Consider the following 23,682-nt stretch of genomic DNA (forward strand, 5'->3'; position numbering starts at 1 on the left):
AAAATAATCAGCAGAATCACCGAAATTTTCCATAGAAAATATTTAACAGAATGTGAACCACACAAACCATCTATCGCAAGTTTAAAACTTTTTTGGCACAAAATTCGTCATTTTCGAAGCCAAAAAAGACTTTGTTATTTACACTGAAATGTTTAATAACTAAGTGAGAGTAAATGAGAAATAACCTTCAATATAACCAAACATATAATTTATTAAAAGCTAAAAGTGTGTTCAACAGATATGCTAACTATTTTTAACTCATTCACCCAATATATACTTTGCATATTTTTGATTACAGATTTGAATTTGGGATAATCATCACGAAACTCTAGTTATTTCCATCGAGTTACATAGAATTCATTAATGGCGACATAGTTGCTTTAGACATATCATCTAAATGTAATCAAAATAATCATATTTGACATTATTCCAAGGTTTAATCGACATTATAGACTTAAATTAAATTAAAAAAAAATTTTAATTTTTTTTTTTAATATTTAGTGAAAAAAAATTTTTGGTGAAAAAAAAATTCGGCTTAAAAAATATTTTTTCCGATTTTGACCAATTGTAGGTCCAACTTACCATGGTCTTATATACGTCGTTGCACAGGACTTTGAAATATCTATCATTAGATATCCATATTGTCTATATTAATGATTTAGTAATCCAGATATGGGTCAAAAATAGGTAAAAAATCGAGGTTTTCCTGGTTTTTTCTTATATATCAGCCATTTGTGGACCAATTTTCTCGATTTTAAATAGCAGCCGAGCCGGAAGAATTTCGGAGATATTGATGTATGTATATCGAGTATATAAGTTATTTGGGGACTACAGAATGTTGATTTCAACATACTGACGGACAGAAGGACATGGCTAGATCAACTTCGCTATCTATAACGATACAGAATATATATACTTTGTGGAGTCGCAAAAGAAAAATGTAGAAATTACAAACGGAATGACAAACCCTTGCCACTCATGGTGAAGGGTATAAAAACTATATGACAACAAAACCAAAAGAAGCTAATTTTTCTTCATTTCACTAGGATATCCGAATTTCAAATCAAAATTCTCAAAATCATTTAGATTTTTCTCAATTTCATATTGAAATTCTGAATTTGAATTAAAATGTTTTTCCATTTTATTTGAATTTTTCACATTTTGATATTGAAATTCTCAATATTAATTGAAATTTTCTCAATTTTAAACAGAAATTCAATTTCAATTGGAATTTTTTCAATTTAAAATAGAAATTATCAATTAATTTCATTTGGAATTTTCTCAATATCATGTATAACATAGAGAAATATACATAGATCGGAAACTCTGCTGACAAAAACCAAATTCGATTGCCAAAAACCCAAGTTTTGAGAAAATATTAGTAAAAAAAAACATAGATAAATATACATAGATCGAAAAATCTCCTGTCAAAGACCTAAGTCAGTTGTCAAACCATATGTTTTAGAATGTATATATAATTAAAGAAAACAAAAAAACTATTTAAAACAAGTAAGAGAGATATATTATACTTCATAATAAAAAATTTAAATATTTTTAGGTAAACAAAATTTTTTTTCAGCTTTTGGAAAAAAATTTTCGAATTGTTTTTTTTGTAATTTTAAATTTTTTTTAAATTTTAAAAAAATTTTTGTTTTTAAATTTTTTTTGGGTGAAAAAAAATTCGGGTTAAAAAATATTTTTTCCGATTTTGACCCATTGTAGGTCCAACTTACTATGGTCTTATATACGTCGTTGCAAAGGTCTTTGAAATATCTGTCATAAGATATCCATATTGTCTATATTAATGATTTAGTAATCCAGATATAGGTAAAAAATCGAGGTTGTCCTGGTTTTTTCCTCATATCTCAGCCATTTGTGGACCGATTTTGCTGATTTTAAATAGCAAACTTCTCGAAAGCATGTCTGACAGAATTATTGAAGATTTGGATCCCGAAGATATCAGGGGTCTTTATAAAATTGATTTCAACAGACAGACAGACGGACATGGCTTAATCGACTCCGCTATCTATAACGATCCAGAATATATATAAAATGAAAAATGTAGAAATTACAAACGGAATGACAAACTTATATATACCCTTCTCACGAAGGTGAAGGGTATAAAAACAATAAGCGTTTGTGTGATTAATTTTATTGCTTGAATTGTTTCTTGTTTCCGCTCTATGTGTATTTCTCTACACGCAGAGAAAAAACATGGTTGTGGTAACCATAAACTAAGAGCAACATATTATGATCAGATTTTTGCTTGTAGTCCAAAACATATTATGATCATTATTAGTATCATAAAATATCATAATATGTTCTGAAATAATCAAATTATGATAAAAATCAATCATAATATGTTTTGAAATAATCATATTATGATAAAAAACAATCATAATATGACCCAGAGTCATCATATTTATGACCCAATTAAATCATATTATGATCCAAAACAATCATATTATGATCCAAAATAATCATATTAGTATTAAAATTTATTTTTGGAAATACAAAATTTTAATAGGATTTAGTTTTAAAATACTAAATTCACAATTAAAATATTATTGATAAAATCAAATTTATTGTTTTTCGCTCTAGGAAAGTTAAAGATAATATACAAATAAAACTATAGAGCGAATGGGAATTACAGACACTCAAAATTTACTTGTAAAAACAACACAGCTTAGACAAACACCAGCACTCACAAATGGTTGGAAAAAAGACTATTAAAAGTAAACATATTTTGTTTGCATCTTAAACATATTATGACTACATAATATAATATGTTTACCTATTTATCATTATATAGTTGTTGTAAACATATTTTGTTTGCATCTTAAACATAATATGACTACGCGTATATAAACTTAACATTTAATGGTTGTATATAAAAATAATATGTTTACCTAATTATCATTATTTGGTTGTTCGAAAACCATATTCATATTTATAATTGCGATGAAAATGTAAACGTTTACAGTAACTATAATATTGTTGAAATTAAATTAAAACAATAATTATATGTTTACGACAACAATATATTGTTACAGAGAACATAGTATAGTTGTCGTAACAATGTCCAACCATGTTTTTTCTCTGCGTGTATGATGTGTAATGTTCTCAACTTCAATCACAAATGGTGTAGATCCTTAGAATACAAAAAATTTTCAAATTCAGTGTCACACAAAGTACTACTAAATTTTTAGCATTATTATAATAATAAGAAACCTATTTTACTTAGTATAATACAGTTTATTTTTGCAGTAGCTACTGCATTTCTTAGTTTAGAGAGAATGAAATTAAGAGAAATCTAAAAAAAATGTAAACTATGTATTTATATTCAATAGAGTTTTCTAATGCAATTGCATTTGTGTGCTGTTTCCTCTTCCGGCTATAAGTTAACATTGTTCTTCTGTTCTGCTACATATTGCTTTTCTTTGTTTTGTTCCATTTTATACAATTTAGCAGCAAACAACAACTCGATAAATATACAGAACAACAACAAATATTTGAAAACTTGTTTATACTTTTTTAAAGAAAATGCAAAAAAGTTTGTAGAAATTTAATCACAATTAAATAAAAACAAAGCTAAGATATTTATATGTAAATAAATTAAACCATACTTGCGAAAAAAAAAACAAGTAAGAAAGTATAGTTTTAGCCCGGCCATATGATAACCTACACTGAGTATATGAGCAAATCATTTTTCTTTTAAAATTTCAATAATTTTAACTCAAGAGTAATTTTCGGAAGTGGGAGCTATGACCACTTATGGACCAATCGCCATTGAATTAGATCGCGTTATTTCCGGACCTTATATGGGAGCTTTTACCAACAATTCAACATAGCTTCCATTTAAAACCCACTTCCGAAAATCACTCACGGAAACCAATTATTGTAATTTTAAAAGTTAAATATTTTTGTTCGTTTCGTTTAAAAATTGAATGCAAGTAATTTAATTGGCTGGAATATTAAATATGTGTGGAGTGTAATGGGGACCTTGAGTATGTACTGTACATAAGTTGTTGATGTCACAGTATATGCAGAACCACAAAACTCATTAAGACTGTTACTCAATTCTGACCTCAGCCAGAACGAACCGTGATCTACACGGTAGAATGTTTTCTGCATCTGCTATTGCTTATAGGTGTCCTCCATGTACGTAATTTAAAACGACACCTATGAATGTTTTTCAAGCTGCTACGATAAAATATATCATAGAGACACTTCTGAATGTTCTCCTTGTACATACGTAGGTTCAGTGGGAGATGTCTAGGGAAGCCTCCAACTGTACGATGTCGAAGTTTGAATGACTCCTCCTATGACATTGGATTCAATTACCGGTAGAACATTTGTTGCCTAATGAGTATGGCGTCAGTGACAATCCTTAAGGCTACATTTTGAACACTAAAAAAAAACGATGATAACTACAAGATGCACCACTGAGCTATCAATAGTTTTGTAGGTAACAAACAAGTTATCTTTATTCATATCCCAAATACTGGCCACTAGGACTTTGAAGACCTTATTCCGTTCAGTGAAGGAATTTTGAATTTCATGTACCACTGCGCAAAGCTCATCAACGCTGAGAAGTTAAACAGAAGGGGCTATATGATCCTATTTTGAGAATCTTCTGGTTTCGAGAGAAATTTCGGCCTCCCAGATAATTCACTATCCATCTATTCGTGTTATTGGGTATAATGGAATGCAAGATGTCGAAGAAAAGTGAGTGACAGTGGTGAAGGACTTCTAAAGGTCAAGAGTCACGAGTATAATCCCATGATATCCTAGTAGATATGTTTATTATGTTGCGATGGTACTGGAGAGGATCTTCGAGACCTGTAGTATTGTTCTACACACAAACATTTTCTGTGATCTAGCCATTTATTCAGCTTGTCCCCATTTACCAACCGTCTAATATGACAATTCATTTGAACGATACTTAGAAACTACTGATTTATGATTCGTGATTTACACAGGTCAACAACAAAAAACGCTTGACTAACCCCTATATAGAGTTGATGCATCATGGTAAAAGTACAAAAATGGCAAAGAAATATTCTTTTTGCGTGAAAACAGCTAATTTTTGGTTTTATAAAACTTATTAAAATCCAAAAACGTTTTATTTTAAGAATATCGGACTAACCGTTTTTGAGTTCTCATTAATTATGTAGAGAAACGTCTAAAAATATTCAAAATTGTACTTAAAAATATTAAAAAAAAAATCTCTGCATAGAATTACAAATTTGGTCCATATTTGTACTGCTGGAACCACCATATATCAAAATTGTGTAGTAATTTAAAAAGCCTCTAAAATTTTTTCGATTTTTGTTGACCTGTGTAATTATTTTATGTGAAAAAAATCAATGTATACAAAATTTGTTTTTGTTTCAATACAAGTAAAAAAACTTCATCAAAAAAACATACAATGAAACTGAATTTATAGGAGTTGCTTTGCTGTTAAAAAATAATAGTATTTGTATTGAAAAAAAAATAAATTCTTGAAATTTTTAATATTTTGTTTCTCTGGTTTCATACAAAACTATCACATAGCGACAGGATTTAGAACATTATACACTAAATGTTGATGTATTCCAACAGGTCCATAATTCAGACTAATTCTCTTAGCGATTATATTAAGTTTTAAAACCTACACTTTAGATTCCAAAGTATTTTTAAATTCGTATAAGGCTGTCTATTATATCGAGCCCTTAGCGCCAAATTATCGTAAGCGACAAAACACAAATTTTACAGGAGAAGGTTTTTCGATTATTTTGAAATTTATACATATAATTAAAAATTTTATGATGCGATATATTATAATTTCGTTCAAGCTATTTGTCTAATATTTATAACTTTTGACAATTAAAAATTCATGGAATACTTCATTGAAAAATATGACAAAAATATTTTTTATTGGATTTTTGCATAGACACAAATTGTTCGAATTGAAATAAAATATTGTTACGTTTTAACCTTTTCAAACGTTTGGTTTATTTCCTTTAAATAAACCGGATACTTTTGATTGCAAATAAAAGCCGTTTAGTAGTTTGAAAATTGTAACAACTCTTTCTTTATTTAAAAATGTACAACAACAGAATTAAATAGTCACTCAATGTTTTTTTTATACACGTTTATAAATTCTCAGAAATACAGACACTTTATAATGTACACGAATTCACTTGAAAAATACAGCACACTTTAAGGCACTCAGTTGATGTTTATTCGAAAAGCGTCTCTGATAAACTCACTAACGACTGCAACCTCTGCCACTACTTATAACACTGCATTACCATCTAGAAAGCTCTATTTCTACAATGTTCTTTAACTGAATATTCGAATTCGAATATACGGTCGCAGCAAACAGCGTTGCCAACTTACGATCAATGGTCAACTGAAAGCTTTTATTTAATAATGCCCACAGATATGTTACAGTTTGCTACTTTTAAATCAGACCTTAAAATCGTTATATTTGAATTCAAGTACAATTTCGTAGCAATATTTATTTATGAATAGTTTTTAATGAAATTTCACAGTTATGTAATATTTTCTATTTAAAATGGAAAATAAAAACGAATTTGGAAATTTATCATAAGCAATCCCGCAATTCCAAAAAAAGTGTTGAAAAATCCCAAAAATGGAAATTTTTAGTTTTTTGGCTATAATAAATATACCAGGGTCGGAGTTATCGGAATCCTTTACAAAATAATTAAAAGCATATTGGGCCATTTAAAATCGGTTATTATATGTTGATATTTTTGGCCTAAAGTTTTTTTAATAAAAACAAAAATTAGGTGTTTTTTGAATGGACCTGGTCCCCTCGGTAACAAAAATTTTTAATTTTTTTTCATTCAAAATATTTTCAGAAAGTATAAATTCCTTATACATCCTCTTAGAAATTTTTTGCGATAACTTAAATAGAAAAAAAGTTATTTTTTCCCAAAAAATTAGCGAAAAATCGGCTTTTCAAAATTTTTTCTTATTTGACACATACGTATGTTGTTAGTCCAATGAAGGAAAACTGTAGAAAATCGGAAAATATTTGGATACGCTGTTATCAAAAAACTGGAGTAGGTTGGATAAAAATGTTGAAAATTTAATTTTCAAATGCGAATATCTCCTAACCTATAAGAGACAATTGATAGGTACGACTAGGTCTTTTGTAGCATTCGATGAAAAGATTTTATATGTGTAATTTTTTTGAAATCGGAACACAAACGAAGAAATAAGATAATTTTAAAAATGTAATATACCCGAGGTGTCCTAATATGAGGACCCTTGGTCGCGGCCCTGGTGGGCAAATGAGGTCCACGCTCAGAACTTAAACTCGGGAACACTTCTTCTTTGCGCATGTGAAATTTCATTCAAACCAATCTGACCATTTAGAAGTTACAGATTTATTTCCCTCTTTTTTTCTGTTCCACTATGTGTCGCTTACGATAAAATTCGTTTACTGTAAAATGTAAACATTGACTTACGATAAAATCTTAAAACCTATAATTTTGAAGTTATTAAGAATTTTGATATTCTGAGAATGCTAAAACATTAGTCGGTACATAAAATTTTAATTTTTGCAATAAAAAAAAATTTTGAAAATGACGCTTACGATAATTTGGCGCTAAGTGCTCGATATGCTCTTTCAATGTCATTATTAATCACAAAGTTTTCGTTTTTAGCTTAAATTTCATCGAAAAATTTCAATTAATTCAACAATTTTATTCATTCGAATAAAAAACATATTTTTTCTCGATTATTCGAATGACAAACCTAATGTCTACGAATATTTAAAATATTATAATTTCTTTTATTTCCAATTACATTTATATACTTTTATTATAAAAGTGAACACTTATATTTAAAAACATTTAATTATTTAAAATATTTTTATGAAAAATTTTTTTTTACATGTATTTAGAGGGTTACTACTTATATTTTTCCATTTTAATGTGTTGCTGCTAAACTAAGAACATCACAACCACCTTGTCAAAATTTAGTATTATAAATTAAACGCAATTATTTTTTCAAAAAAATAATTTTAACAATTTCTTTCTTCACGTTTCTTTTTTCTCCCTGCAACCATATTTCATTAATTTTAGTGATCCGGCGGTAAATGCCCTCAAGTTTCTTGATGTGGTTAACATGAAGGATACATCACAAAAATCCCAATTTTATAAAGTCACATTAATGGAAAGCATGCCGCTGATACCCAAGGTAAATTGTTAAAAAAAAAAAAGAAAACAAACAAAATAATGAAAAGCAGGAAAGAAAAATAAATGAACACAAGAAGAATTATTAAGCATTAAAAAATAATAATAAAAAAAATAACAGTTAAAGCACACCTACACACACATATCTAAATACACACTCATACACATTCACCTAGAGTAATGTAAACACATATTCAGAGCGTACACACAAAAAAAGGATTTAATTTCGCTACAACCGGATATTAAAACAGAAGCATACAAAAAACCAACATCGGGGAGAATAACAAGAACAGCAACAAAATCATCAACAAAACACTTTGCACCACATAAATTGTACCTGAATTTTTTTCTATTCGTGCGCTTTACTTTTGCCACATACTCTACTCGGGGCAGCAGGGAATCTTAAGGCTCTAAGTTTGTTTGTAATGAACACTATTTTGTAATGAAAGTTCAAAATAATTGCTTGAAATTTTTTATGTTACATACGGGCATTAATCTATTGGACTAACTAAAGTTAGTTGAAATTCTTCATATTTGAACCAGAATCTAAAAATTATATGCAATTTCAAGACACTTACAGCCTGGCCCACGATGTCGAAAGAAAAACGATTCGAACAAATTTGTATGAAAACTATTCGAAAGAATTTTAAAAACTGAGTGTTTTCCATAAAAATTTCTTCGACTCATTTTTCTTTCGATATCGTGGGCCAGGCTGTTATAATTTGTTGGCTTTTTTCGTAAACAATTTTTGTTAAGAACTAGAAAGACTATTTAGATGTAAACGAAAATTCCAAAGCAAAATTCTAACAACTACGGCTCTAAACTCAACAAGTCTGAACTAAAATATAGCCTCACTGTGTAGAGTACCTATTAAACATTTTCTATTGCCTAAAACAACCTTCTTTACTGTTGTTTAAATAACGTTTTTTCTGCTTGCCACAGGTAACTCTGCTGTGTTAATAAATTGTACGTACACGTTAGGGTGGCACATATTTGACGCTTTTTTGGATTTTCGATGCATCCAGGGTCTAAAATTTTTTTCCGTCACATAGTGTATCGATCCAGAGTGGGGCAGAATCAATTTTTGTTTAAAATAAATAAAACTGCTGGTCTGATCGTGGGCGTAACCGAGGAGTATTTGAGTTTATGTTATTAAAATGGACCCTACAAATACTCCAGGTGCGGTGCAATGGAGGCTCAAAGTTGGGTGACATTTTTTTTCCCATCCGATCCAAAAATTTTTATATGTTTGGAAAGCTCTGGAGAGGATAGGTTTTGATAGGCTTGCATGTGCTATTTATCTACACAGAAAAACAAAATTTCTTGATATTTTCTATTGTATTTTGAGTTTTGAATTTGATTATTTTGACAATTGAATATAATATACAATTTTCGTTATTTGTTGAATTTCAAATACAAAAATTATTGAATAGATAATTTTCGTAATTGAAAACACATTTTTGTTATTTTTTGTGTTTCAATTACGAAAATAATCTATTCAATAATTTTTGTATTTGAAATTCAACCAATAACGAAAATTGTATATTCAATTGTCAAAATAGTCAAATTCAAAACTGAAAATTCAATAGAAAATATCAAGAAATTTTGTTTTTGAGCAAATGAATACTTGATTTAATTATGAAATAATTGAAACCAGTTCAATATGGGATAAATGTTTGAATTGAAATATAATTTTTTCTGTGTATATATATAAAAGAGTAACCACAGAAAAAACTATACTTCAATTCAAACATTTATCACATATTGAACTGGTTTCAATTATTTCATAATTGAATCAAGTATTCATGTGCTCAAAAAGAAAATTTTCTGATATTTTCTATTGAAGTTTGAGTTTTGAATTTGATAATTTTGATATTTGAATTTACAATTTTCGTTATTGGTTGAACTTTAAATACAAAAATTATTGAATAGATTATTTTCGTAATTGAAAAAACAAAAAATAACAAAAATGTGTTTACAATTACGAAAATTATATATTCAATAATTTTTGTATTTAAAGTTCAACCAATAACGAAAATTGTAAATTCAAATATCAAAATTATCAAATTCAAAACTCAAAATTCAATAGAAAATATCAGAAAATTTTGTTTTTGAGCACATGAATACTTGATTCAATTATGAAATAATTGAAACCAGTGACAAATATTTGAATTGAAACGGTTTAAGAAATAGTTTTTTCTGTAACGTTACTGAATGACTGATTCATCATCGCACAGCCCAAACGACTGAAGCTAGAACCATGAAATTTTAACTGTGGGTTCCTCCCTCCCCAAAACGATCCCAAAAAAAAAAAACTTAAAATTGCATGTTACTTCATTTAAATAATAAGCTGACAGGTGTTTAGTACTTTTTCGAAATTCGAAACTTTTAGGGGAGATAACGTGTAAAAACTATATATTGATACTTTTTTGGCACACTATGTATCTTTTAAACCAATAAACCTAGAAACAAATTTTAAATCGTATTCTTTACTTATTAAAAAATAAAAAATATAAGTTTAGTACTTTTTCGAAATTCGAACCGTTAAGGGATAAAAATTGTTTTTATTTTTGGTACTTTTTCATAACAATATGTTTTTCTATAATTTGACATAGACATACGAATATTTTATTATGAACTCCCACCACGATGCAGATTTTTATTTGAATAAAATTTTACCACCACAATGGGGATCAAAAAGGTACCAAAAAGGGGATAGAATCGGGAAAATACATTTTATTTGAAATTATTAAGCCAATTTTGATAATTTTTTTAACATTGGCTCCTGGCTGGATTCATATAAAAACAAGTAAGAAACTATGATCGGTCAAGCCCGACCATATAATACCCTACACTAAGTAAAAGAGCAAAAACATTTTTCTTTTAAAATTTCAATAATTTATATTTTTGAGTGATTTTCGGAAGTGGGCCCTATATGGGAGCTGTGACCAATTATGGACCGATCACCATGAAATTAGGTCGTGCGATTTATGTCTATATTAAAGTTTACTATGTTTAATTTTGTGTGTATACCAACATTTTTAAGCGATTTATGCACGTTAAAGTGATTTTCGGAAGCGGGTTCTATATGGGAGCTATGACTAATTATGGACCGATCGTAACAAAATTTGGTGACATGAATTTTGTATATATAAAACTTATTTGGAGCGGAATTTGTGGGGGTACATATATAAATTAAACATTTATGACCGATAAAATCCAATTTCGGGAGGACATTTGTATGGGGGCTAGGTGAAATAATGGACCGATTTCAGCCAGTTTCAATAGGATTGGTCCTTTGGCCGAAAAAATAATATCTACCAAATTTCATCGAAATATCTTCAAAATTGCTCTGCTCACAAGGTTTACATGGACAGCCAGCCAGCCGACCAGACGGACATCGTTTGATTCTAAGTCGATGGGTATACTTTAAGGTGGGTGTTAGACTAATATTTTTGGGCGTTACAAACATCTGCACAAACGCATTATACCCTCCCCTCTATGGTGGTGTAGGATATAATTAACTAACAGGTTGTTATTTGGAACTCGAGTGCCAGGAAGTATATTGGGCCAAATCCGGGTAATCAGTTTGGTACTTTTTTTAAAACATATCTTTTCTTGGGCACATTAACACAGATTTAAGATTTGAGACATGTCTGTAGCATAAACAGTTTTTAAAAAAATTTTAAATTAAATTTTTAAATTTCAAACTTGAGGGGTGTTCAAGGAAGAAAGGGGAAATTGGTACTTTTCTCCTAATGGTACTCTTTTAATATTTTTAATTATTTCACTTATCGACATTAAAGTTAGCTGATATGTATCTGAGTGAAGTTAGTGTTAGGAATAGGGGATAATATTTAGGTACCAAAATGTGAGAACTGAACTATAGGTACTTTTTTATTATTCTAATGGTACTTTTTGAATTTTCTATTACAATAGACTTAAAAACATGAAATTAAGCACATATGGTCCTAACTGATTGAGAATTCTAGGGCGAGACTTTTTGGTACTTTTTCTTTATTCTAATGGTACTTTTTAAATTTTTTATAACAATGGACTTAGAAACATGAAATTAAGCATACATGGTCCTAAGTGAGTAATAATTCTAGGGGTAGAATTTTTGGTACATTTTCTTTATTCGAATGGTACTTTTTGTAATTTCTTCACCAATGAACCTAAAAACATGAAATTTACCGGAGTGAGTGGGAATGCACAACTTTCATTTTGGTACTTTTTCTATATTCTAATGGTACTTTTTGAATTTTCTGTAATAACGGACATCGAAATATGACATTAAACATATATGGTCTTAACTGAGTGGGAATTCTAGGGGGAGACTGTTTGGTACTTTTTCTTTATACGAATGGTACTTCTTGTAATTTCTTCACCAATGAACCTGGAAACATGAAATAAAGCTTATATGGACCCGAGTGAGAGGGAAACCACAAGTGGCTTCTTTTTGGTACCTTTTCTATATTCTAATGGTACTTTCTGAATTTTCTGTAATAATGGACATAGAAATATGACATTAAGCGTATATGGTCTTAAGTGAGTGGGAATTCTAGGGGGAGTCTTTTTGGTACTTTTCCTTTATTCGAATGGTACCTTTTGTAATTTCTTCTTCAATGAAGCTAGAAACATGAAATAAAGCTTATATGGACCCGAGTGAGAGGGAAACCACAAGTGGCTTATTTTTGGTACCTTTTCTATATTCTAATGGTAAAGAAATGGAAAACAATTTAACAATTTAAATGATGGAAAACAATTTAACACCTTGGAAGCATAGAAAATCCATAAAGTGTGAAACTGAATCCACCCTAATGCACATACACCTATCCATAAATATACTCTCTCCAACACAAATACACACTTAGTACATACCTGTATACATAGAATACAACAAACCCACTTTGATTAGAGCGCCACTTATTTTTCAATTTAACCCCGAAAAAACGACGCAAATAATAAATCGATAATAATGCCGAAATAAATTGAGGCGAGCTTAAATTTAGGTAAACGTAAATATTTGACAATTTAAATTTTATATACATAAGCACAGGTATTTTGAAATATTTTGTTTTAGGTTTTTTTTGTTGTTTGCCTGTAACAAAATAATCCTTGATAATTTGGGTATTTTCTAAATAAATACACTTTTATGTTGATAATTGATATTATGGCCTAAGGTTAGTTGTTTGCTTGTTTTATTTTTTTTTTGTTTAGGAATTCTTGTGCTACAAAGTAAAGTAACAATTTAATTTTGTACGAATATTGATTAACATATCTGGTTGGACAAGGTTTTTAAGGCGAATTTAGTTAATTTAGTTTAAAGAGAATGAAAACATTGAAAATAATAACTTGTATAATTTAGTAAAAAAAAAAGTTTTCAGGTTTTAGTGTTCAGTATTACATAACTATTTACATTTTCTTTTCTAAATCATGCTAGTGTTTTAAAACATAATTTTTCGCAAATAATTGCTAAAAAGTCATTCTTATATTTTAATTCAAGCTACATTAATACATATCAAGAGACAATTTACTATTATTGTCAAGTGTTTTTTGGCGTTCAAAAAACCTTAAATTTAGCCTAGTTACTTTTGTAGCACCTTTAAAAAACAGTAAGCCATAGCTACAGAATTTGATCGTAGGTCATAAGACCTCCATAGACTACAGAGTAGTCGGCCTGAAGTAGTCAAATTAAGGATATGCTTTATTGAATCAGTTACTTGACTAGGTGGAATCTAAGTTACTTGCGGGAAGATAATAAACTGACTGCAATAAATAGTGATTTTAATCATAATGTTAAGTTGTAATAGATTTTTAAACTATATTCAAAAAATTCAAAATACTGACTTATAATGAAAATTAAACCGGCAATAAATAACTAGTGTCTTATAGAAAATATTATTGTCTTATAGTAACAACTATAGTGTTATATTAAAGACTATTCAAAATCTTGTAGTAAATGCTGTAGTCTTGTAACTAGTAAGGTAGATTGTCTTATAGTAGAGGCTATATTCTTATAGTTAAGACTATATTCCTGTAGTAAGCCAAGCATATCCCAAGTTAATAGCAAACACTACAGTTTTTTTAGTAAAGTCTATAGACTCATAGTAAATACCATGGCCTTGTAGTAAGGACTAGAGTATAAAGCTGTAATGTCTATGGTCTTAAATTAATTAATATAGTCTTATAGTAAAGCCTACAGTTTTGTAGTAAAGTCTTTTAGTAAAGACTATAGTCTTATATTAAATACTATAGTATTATAGTAAAGCCTACATTCTTACACTAAAAACTATAGTCTTATAATAAAAATAATAGTTTTATAGTAAATACTATAGTCATATAATAAATACTATAACCTTCTTGTAATAAAGAATCGATATTATTAGAGTAGGTCGAGCACATCATCAGTAACACTATAGTCCTGTAGATAAGGCTATAGTTTTTTAGAAAAGACTACATTCTTATAATGACGACAACAGTTCTAAGTATAGTAACCCGAGCACATTTCATGAAAACAATCACTATAGATTTCAGGAAATGCTGTAGTAAGAACTACACGCTAATAGTAAATACTATAGTCCTATAGCAAAGAATATAGTCTTACCATAGTTTTTTAGTAAAGACTATAGTGTTAAAGTAAAGTCGATAATATTATACCACATAATATAGCCTTATAGTAAAGTTTATAGTCTTATAGTAAATACTATAGTCTTTAAATAAAATAGTAAATAATATAAGACTATATAGTACTATATGTTTTGTTACTCTCTTATCGTAAAGACTATAGTCCTGTAGGAAGCCGAGCACATCCCATGTTTTTAGCAAACACTATAGTTTTTTAGTAGTAAGGACTATAGTCTTATATTTAATAATATAGTCCTAGAATAAAGTCGATAGTCTTGTACTAAATAACATAGCCTTATAGTAAAGGTAGTAGTCTTATAGTGAAGACTATAGTATTATACTAAATATAATAGTATTATATTAAAGAATACATCTATTTATTTTTTTATACTTTCTTACTTGTTTTTGTATGATGTGGTGCGGAATCTTCATAGATGGGAATTGGGATTGATTATGTGCTATTCAGCTACTGATCCACCTACTCACTAAACCACATTCCCATTCGTCGACAAGGTTTTGTTAAGCTCCACAATCTTGCTTTCGGGTCTGTTCTCATCTATGTTTATTTCCTTGGCAGCATACACTCTATAAAGCTCATCTGCTGCTAGGTTCAGTGTGATTATGCCGGCAAAAAGACATTACATTTTTTCGAAATGTGACTTTAATTGATTTTCCTAATATGGCTGCACCATATAGTAATATAGTATTACGAATTGTTAGTTTATAAAGGATTTCATTTCACTCAAGTGGATGTTAGTTATAGCTTTATTTTTCAAATCTTGTATATTCAAACTCTTGATACAAAACTTCTGCAAAACTTCCTACCGTTTTCGATAGAGGATGTTGTCTAATTAAGACCAAGTCTCCTATTTTAATTTTATACGTTCGTCTTTTTAAATTGTAATATCGTTTCTGGTCTTCAGATGTTCTAGCCATTTTTCTTCTTACCATCTCGAAAACTTCATTCATTTTAGCTTGGCGTTCTTCTGGATTAAATCTCATAATACCTCTACCAATAATAACTTCGTCTTACAAAGGTTTCGGTAGCCTCGCTTCTCTTCCTTGAGTAATAAATGCTGGTGAATAATCTGTGGTCGTTGATACACTTGTGTACATAGCCAACATTATTTCTGGTATCAATTCGTTCCATCTGTTGTATTGTTCACAAGAAAACTGATCTATCATTGTTTTTAAATGATTAGCTCGTTCTGTTGCGTTTTCTTGAGGAGTAAATCATTGGTGGACTACCAGTTCTTCTAATACTCCTTTCACAATTCGTGATGTAAACTGGGTACCATTATCAGTAATAAGGACATTCGGGATACCATATCAAGCAAAACGACGCTAACGAAATGCTTTGGTAACTCCTTCAGCTGTAGCCTTCCGATTTGGCACTAACTCACTCCATTTTGAGAATTTATAAAAAAATTACTAGGAACATTGTATTACCTTCTTTAGTCCCATTATATAGATAGATGAACACAGCTGGATAGTTTTATAATTTTAAGAGAACTCAGAATATATATAAATTTGTGTGTCTACGACCAATATTTAGATGTGTTACAAACGAAATGACTAATCTGACAAGCGTGGTTAAGACAGTCAATAGAGAAAAATACTCACTATAAAAGTTATACATTGCTACTAGGGATGCCAAATGGGACTGGGTATTACAAATCCCGGGATTCGGGATTTTAGAAATGTAAATCCCGGGATCCTGGGATTTTTCGGGACACCGGGATTTTTCGGGACTTCGGGATTTTAGTTAAACGTCAAAAACATCAAATTCAACAATAAAAACTATTAATTTCATTAATATATTTAATTAAAAATATAACAAATCAAAAACTAATGCATTGAATTAAAATAAAATGGTCCATGATTTTCCCTAGCTCCATACAATGGTCCCCCGGAGTACTGTTTGAGCAGTCCTAAATATCCTTATAAAATTTTGCACAAAATAAGTTGTAAGTACTCTGAAATTATACTGTAAAGTATTGCGGAAATCGGGCAAGATTTGCCTTCAGAAAATAACTTGAACATAAATTTCGTAAAAGTGTAAAAGTCTGTCAATGCAAGTGAGACGTACTGCTCCCTGATTCAAATGAAAAAATCTTGCGTTTGAATTTGAAGCGAGATTAGCATTATAAATATGCTGAAATTTAGCTTTCTAAGTATTTTGGGTGATTCAAAAATCTTCCTAAAATATCAAAAATCTTATAATATTCTGGGATTTGTTAATACCGAAAAATCCCGGGATTCTTTTTCACAAATCCCGGGATTCGGGAAATCCCGATCCCGAAAAATCCCGGGATTTCGGGATTGGAATCCCTAATTGCTACTATCAATACCAAAGACTACTCTTCAAAACAGGGTAAACTGTAACGGCTGTTTGCAACATTCAGCATGTTTATAAACATTTCCAGTGCTCGAAACTTCTACTTATCAACAATTTTGATAACACGCTTTTATTAATATTGTTTATAAGTATAACAACATTAACTGTTAAAGCTGCTAACATTAACATAGCTGCTAAAGGCTTTACAAATAGAACATTCTAGTTTTGTCCGTTAGATAGATTCATGAAATTAGTAGAAAACAAGTAAGAAAGTATGGTCGGTCAAGCCCGACCATATAATACCCTACACTAAGTAAAAGAGCAAAAAAAAATTTTCTTTTAAAATTTCAATAATTTATATTTTTGAGTGATTTTCGGAAGTGGGGTTATATGGGGGCTATGACCAATTATGGACCGATCACCATGAAATTAGGTCGTGTGATTTATGTCTATATGAAAGTTTACTGTGTTGAATTTTGTGTGTTTACCAACATTTTTAAGCGATTTATGCACGTTAAAGTGATTTTCGGAAGCGGGTCTATATGGGAGCTATGACTAATTATGGACCGATCGTAACAAAATTTGGTGACATGAATTTTGTGTATATAAAACTTATTTGGAGCGGAATTTGTGGAGATACATTTATAGATTAAACATTTATGACCGATAAAGTCGAATTTCGAGAGGACATTTGTATGGGGGCTAGGTGAAATAGTGGACCGATTTCAGCCAGTTTCAATAGGCTTGGTCCCTGAGCCGAAGAAATAATATGTACCAAATTTGATCGAAATATCTTCAAAATTGCGACCTGTAATCTGCGCACAAGGTTTACATGGACAGTCAGCCAGCCAGCCGACCAGACGGACGGACGGACATCGCTTAATCGACTCAGAAAGTGATTCTAAGTCGATCGGTATACTTTAAGGTGGGTGTTAGACTAATATTTTTGGGCGTTACAAACATCTGCACAAACGCATAATACCCTCCCCACTATGGTGGTGTAGGGTATAATGACACTGTGTATATAAATAGAAACCGAAAATTGCAGCTAGTCAGTGTATTGTAGGCGCTGTTAGACTACGTCAACTGTATTACCAGTGTATTTTTACAGTGTGTAATATAAGTATACATTTCAATTAATATAAGAGTTGTTACAATTTTAAAACTACTAAGCTGCTTTTTTAGAGTGTAATATCTCTTACAACATGACAACGTAGAACATACATATGTAGCCTTATAAATCGGTTCACATTTTTCGATATATATTCCACGCCTTATACATATAAGTATATGATTACGTTTACAATATAATCAGCAAATTTATGTACAACGCCAAACGTCGAACGTTCCAATTGTGTTCTCACATTAAGTTCACTTATTTCTTTTTTTGCTTATTTAATTTTCATTGCAGAAATTGTGGTGGCAAAATCTCTGGCCTATGCTGCAGTCGGAAATTAGCAATGGCGAAGTGCTGGCTGCAGTTCTACACCCTGTTCTCACTCTATTGCAGGATTCTTCCAAAACTGAATACGAAGCTGTTATGGCGCCAACAATGAAGTAAGTTTTTCGATTCAACTAACTGATAAATAATTATGCAATAGTGAACGCACAATTGTGGTAGCATATTGACAGCTAATCGTGTGTTATTAGCGTGTGTCTAGCTGCAAATTAAAGCTAAATTAATAAATAGCCTTTATACTCTTATATACCAAAATTAGTAAAATATGTTGGGAAACATTTTAATTATTTATGGAATTCCTGCTAATATGTTATCAAAAATTTATAGGGTTTATGGTAAATTGTTTTAAATGGAAATGAGCATTCGATAATTACATAAGCCATAATTAAGGTGCTATAATTTCCATGGATGTTTTGAAACAATAACAATTTTTAAACTCTCAATGTTAAAAATGTCAAAAAGTGTTAAGTATCATGAAATTTAAATATTCAACTTATCAAAGCAAGCACTTTATTCCAAGAATTTATATTCATAATAGTATTTATTTCAATTTAAATTTCAATTATATTTGTAGGTATCTATACCTCTTTAGAGTTATTCTCTTGCCTGCATTAAATTATTGAATAAGTATTTTAAATAAATTCAAGTATTTCAAATCACATATACAAATATATTTAATATTTTATATCATTTTCTATTCAAGAATCATTTTAAATGGACCTAAATCTATACAAGCAACTGTTACTTTACTGGAGAATTTACATTTGATTATTGATAAAACACCAACAGAGGATGTCACTACGGATATTATGCCAATGTTATTTGCATCCTTTGAAAGTTCCACCATACAAGTGCAGGTAAGTTGAGTATCAGCAGCAGCAACATCATCATCATATGTATTTACGTTCCAACATCTAAAGATTACAAATAAAATGTATTTTCTTTTTTTATATTTTTATAAAAATAGTATGAGTATTAAAAAACTCATACATACAAACATATAACTTGTAGTTATATGAGTAGTTAAAAATATCAATATTTCACCTTTACAGAAATTGTATGCAAAATACTATCTTGTTTTTTTATTATATTTTAACTTATAAATGTCTTTGCAACATTTATTTATACTGTTGTAGATAATAATTTAAGAGTTTCTTTTTTTTCTCATTTTATCTTACATTTGCATTTGAAGAAGTCTTATAAAACTGTATATTTTATGCAATTTATTCATATGTTGACATTAAATACTTTAATCATGATGTAGTTAGAAATTATGTAAATTTTTAATGGATGTCATTCGAAGTAATAGTGATTGAATGATGAAATATTTTAGATAGATTGTAAACTGATGCTTAAACTCTAAAAATAAATTGTTTGGTCGTTAAGTCTGTGCATTTTTACTATTAAAATTTAATTCAAAAACCTAAATGTCTTCATAAACTAGACTATTATACGCTTATCCTATTATGTACAAGTCCGAAGTTGTAAATGCTTTACAATTATCATTCAGTTGATGAAAGTTCCTGAAATCAAAGAACCGACCACAATGTACTTTGCTTCCGGATAACAAAGTGGAAAAAGTGCAATATTTTTGAAGGACGGAGTTTTAAAGTGGCATATTTTTGAATCTAATTGAGATATTGACTTGAAATTTTTTTGGAAGTTCAAAAATTTACTTATCTAAACAAAATAAAATATTTCGGAATAAATGTGGATCAAATTTCTCCTAATATTTGCAATCATATTAAAATTTTTGTTTTAGGAACTCAATAAATATGTAATAAAGTCTTTATATATTCACAAAACTCAATGAAATTTTGAACGTTTTTTAAATTTGTCTTAATAAAAAAGTGTAGGGATGACGTGATCTCAATCTACACTGATGGTTCAAAGACAGAAAGAGGCAAGGGCTCGGGAATCTTCTCAGATGAGCTGGACCTTTTGATGTCTATTCGATTACCCGATACCTGCACGGTTTTCCAGGCAGAGATTTATGCCATCGATACAGCCGCGAGAAGAATCCGGGAACTCAATCTCGAAAATTCGACCATACATGTCTACTTGGACAGCCTTGCATCACTCAAGGCTCTTAACTCCAACGTGATCAGGTCGAAATGTCTTCTCAATTGTATCAAATCACTGGCACAACTGACACAACATCACGTCGAGTTGATTTGGGTTCCAGGACACGAGGGCATTCGGGGAAATGAAGTATCTGATGAGTGCGCAACCAATGGTTCGTCCATGGACGTATCTCTAGCGCAAAGGGATATTCACACTCCCCTGGTGACAGTATCGAAATTGATAGATGAATGGGCTTTGAGCGAGACGGAACTCAGGTGGTCAAATATCATCACTTGAAAAATATCCAGAATGCTCTGGCCCAATCTGACAGAGGATAGAACTATGACTCTTTTGTCTCTTAGCAGGAATTCGATTAGGCTTCTTACGGGTATAATTACAGGGCACTGTATGATTGGACATATGTCGGAACGTATGGGCTACCCACGTTATAGCTATTGTAGAAGTTGTTTAGATGAAGAGGAGGAGGAATCAGTACAGCACCTTCTATGTGAATGCCCAGCTTTACAAGAGCAAAGACTACTACATCTTGTTAGAGCTCTTTTCCATGATCTGGACTGTCTCAGAGATGTGTCACTAGTAAATATGATCAGATTTATTAGAAGTACCGGTTGGTTCCCACGGGGACCACAGGAATCACATAGTCAACGAAATTAGAGAGGGAAACTATTCTCACTTTATGTACGAAATTTCAGTATAAGGGTATAGTATTTCTAAGGGTACCTCAATAGGCCACACGGCCTCCGAGTCAACTCGCTAAATTGCGAGCAACCCACGAAACCTAACCTAATAAAAAAGTGTAACAAAAAATTGTAAAATGGTCAAAGGAAATCCCGCAATTCCTAAAAATTGGAGCGAAAATCCCAAAAATTATATTTTTTTACAATTTTTCTCATAGGATCCACATTTCCTTCGGTGCTGGGAAAATACTTTGTGGATAAATAGGGAAAACATCAAGGTTTTTATATCTGCATTCAGTTTTCTGATCCCAGCTTTGGGATTTTAGAACAAGTGGCCCAAAGTTAAAATTTTAATAAGAAATAGGTCAAATTCTGAAGGGCGTAGCGACGACATACTCGAAAATTTTTTTTATACCAAAATGTTCTCCGTAAAGTTACCTTACAGAAAAACATAAAACTGTTATACGTTCTTAAAGAAAATTTTGTTTAAATAAAAAATGAGTTATGTCATCTTTTCGCCCAAAAAATAGCAAAAATCTACTATTTTTTTAATTTTTAAATTGAAAATCGTTTATTTTTGAATCCAAAATAAATATTGATCTGAAATATTTTTATATAATTGGCAATTTAGTTGTCTAACTAACAAGAAAACCGTAGTCCATTCGGTCCAAAAGTACGTCCTATATTTTTAAAAAGGCAGACCAAGGTATGGCAAAATTCTAAAAATTAAAATTTTGAAATAGCTATATCTCCAAATAAATAGCACAAGAAAGCTTTCGCTTTCCAAAAATATAAAAATCTTTGAAATGTGATGGGAAACAGAAAAATGGCACGTGTTTAAAAATTGTATATGCCGAAGGTACCCTAATTTGAGCCCCCATACTGCCGCCCCTAGAGCATTTGTAGGGTCCATTTTAATAACTTAAACTCGAATACTCCTTGTTTGTCCAGATTTATTTACAAAAATGTTGATTCTTCCCCACTGTGCTGTAGAAATAACTTAGCTGAGACCCAGATAATCTCCCTGTAGAGTACAAGAATTTATCTCCTTATTAAATTTTCAACTCAATACCGACGTCTCTTAATATTTTAATAGCAGCATAACTGCCCACGAAAATTCGTACTGGATCGGTGATATCATTATCCTTTAACCATAAAATCTCCTCTCTGATTGCCAGATATATTAAAGAGCGACAAAGATACCTGCCAATGTTACAATATAAAAACCCTGCAACATATGATTGTCCAATTTCAAACCATCGCATTGTGGAAGACATCGTCAAAACCAGCCATTACTGCAAATAAATAAATTTGATGAACATCTTGAGCAAGTCATCGATAGATGAGTTGAACTATACTCTTCTCTTCATCCTCGATAGCCTCTGCAGAAGTCATAGAGTCTCCTGTGATTTTATGGTCCTAACTTCGTATAACACTGTGTATAATTTTTTGAGTCATGGAAATATAAACATATACGGACACCACTACATGATAAAAGACCTAAAAAAAAAGACCCGCGTCTCCAAATGAGGCTGGTCTTGGTTGCTATCGTCCTGTGAAAAAACCACTCATTTCTAAAAAGAACCGTTCTGCTCGTCTACAATTTGCCAGGGATCATTTAAACTGGTCGATACAGAAATGGAATACTGTCCTCTTTTCCGACGAATCCAATTTAAGAGGCAGTGATGGGAGAACATTTGTAAGACGACCAAAGGGAAAAAGATTACATCCAAAGTACACAAATAAGACTGTAAAGTTTGGCAGTGGCAATATTATGGTATGTGGATGTTTTTCAGGGCAAGGTATGGGCCCAATTCATATTATAAAAGATACCATGACAGGTATAGGATACAGAACCATATTAAACGATGTTCTGTATCCATACGCTGAGGAAAATATGCCCCTAGTTTTGAGATTCCTACACGACAACGACCCGAAACACACCTCTAGGGTTGTAACCGAGTGGTTACAATCCAACGAGGTAAGTGTTTTGAAGTGGCCTGCCCAATCGCCAGATCTCAATCCCATAGAAAATCTATGGGAAATTGTAGATCGTAAAATAAGGACCAAAAATTACACCAGGAAGGAAGATTTATTGGAGGCGGTTATAAGGGAATGGCAAAATATTTCAAAGGACACCATTGACTCTTTAATTGGTTCAATGCATCGTCGATGTGTAGCAGTTATAAAAAGTAACGGATACCCAACAAAAAATTGAGTTATTGCAAAGTTAAAATAATACCTAAGTTTCCATTGTTTTGTCAATGCCGTAATAAAGAAATCTTT

General features: G+C 30.6%; 1 protein-coding gene across 2 annotated transcripts in view; it reads left to right on the top strand.

The window, feature by feature from the left end:
• bma (SCY1-like protein bma) overlaps positions 1-23,682 on the top strand; it is a 130,225-nt gene that overhangs the window by 27,141 nt on the left and 79,402 nt on the right. For both annotated transcript variants that reach the window (XM_065505368.1, XM_065505367.1), the window contains exons 9-11: positions 8,100-8,214; positions 18,587-18,732; positions 19,338-19,491. In XM_065505368.1, the coding sequence (XP_065361440.1) occupies positions 8,100-8,214; positions 18,587-18,732; positions 19,338-19,491 (415 nt within the window). The remainder of the gene's footprint in view (positions 1-8,099; positions 8,215-18,586; positions 18,733-19,337; positions 19,492-23,682) is intronic.

This window comes from Calliphora vicina, chromosome 3 (genome assembly GCF_958450345.1).
Source record: "Calliphora vicina chromosome 3, idCalVici1.1, whole genome shotgun sequence".
NCBI classification, from domain to species: Eukaryota; Metazoa; Arthropoda; class Insecta; order Diptera; family Calliphoridae; genus Calliphora; species Calliphora vicina.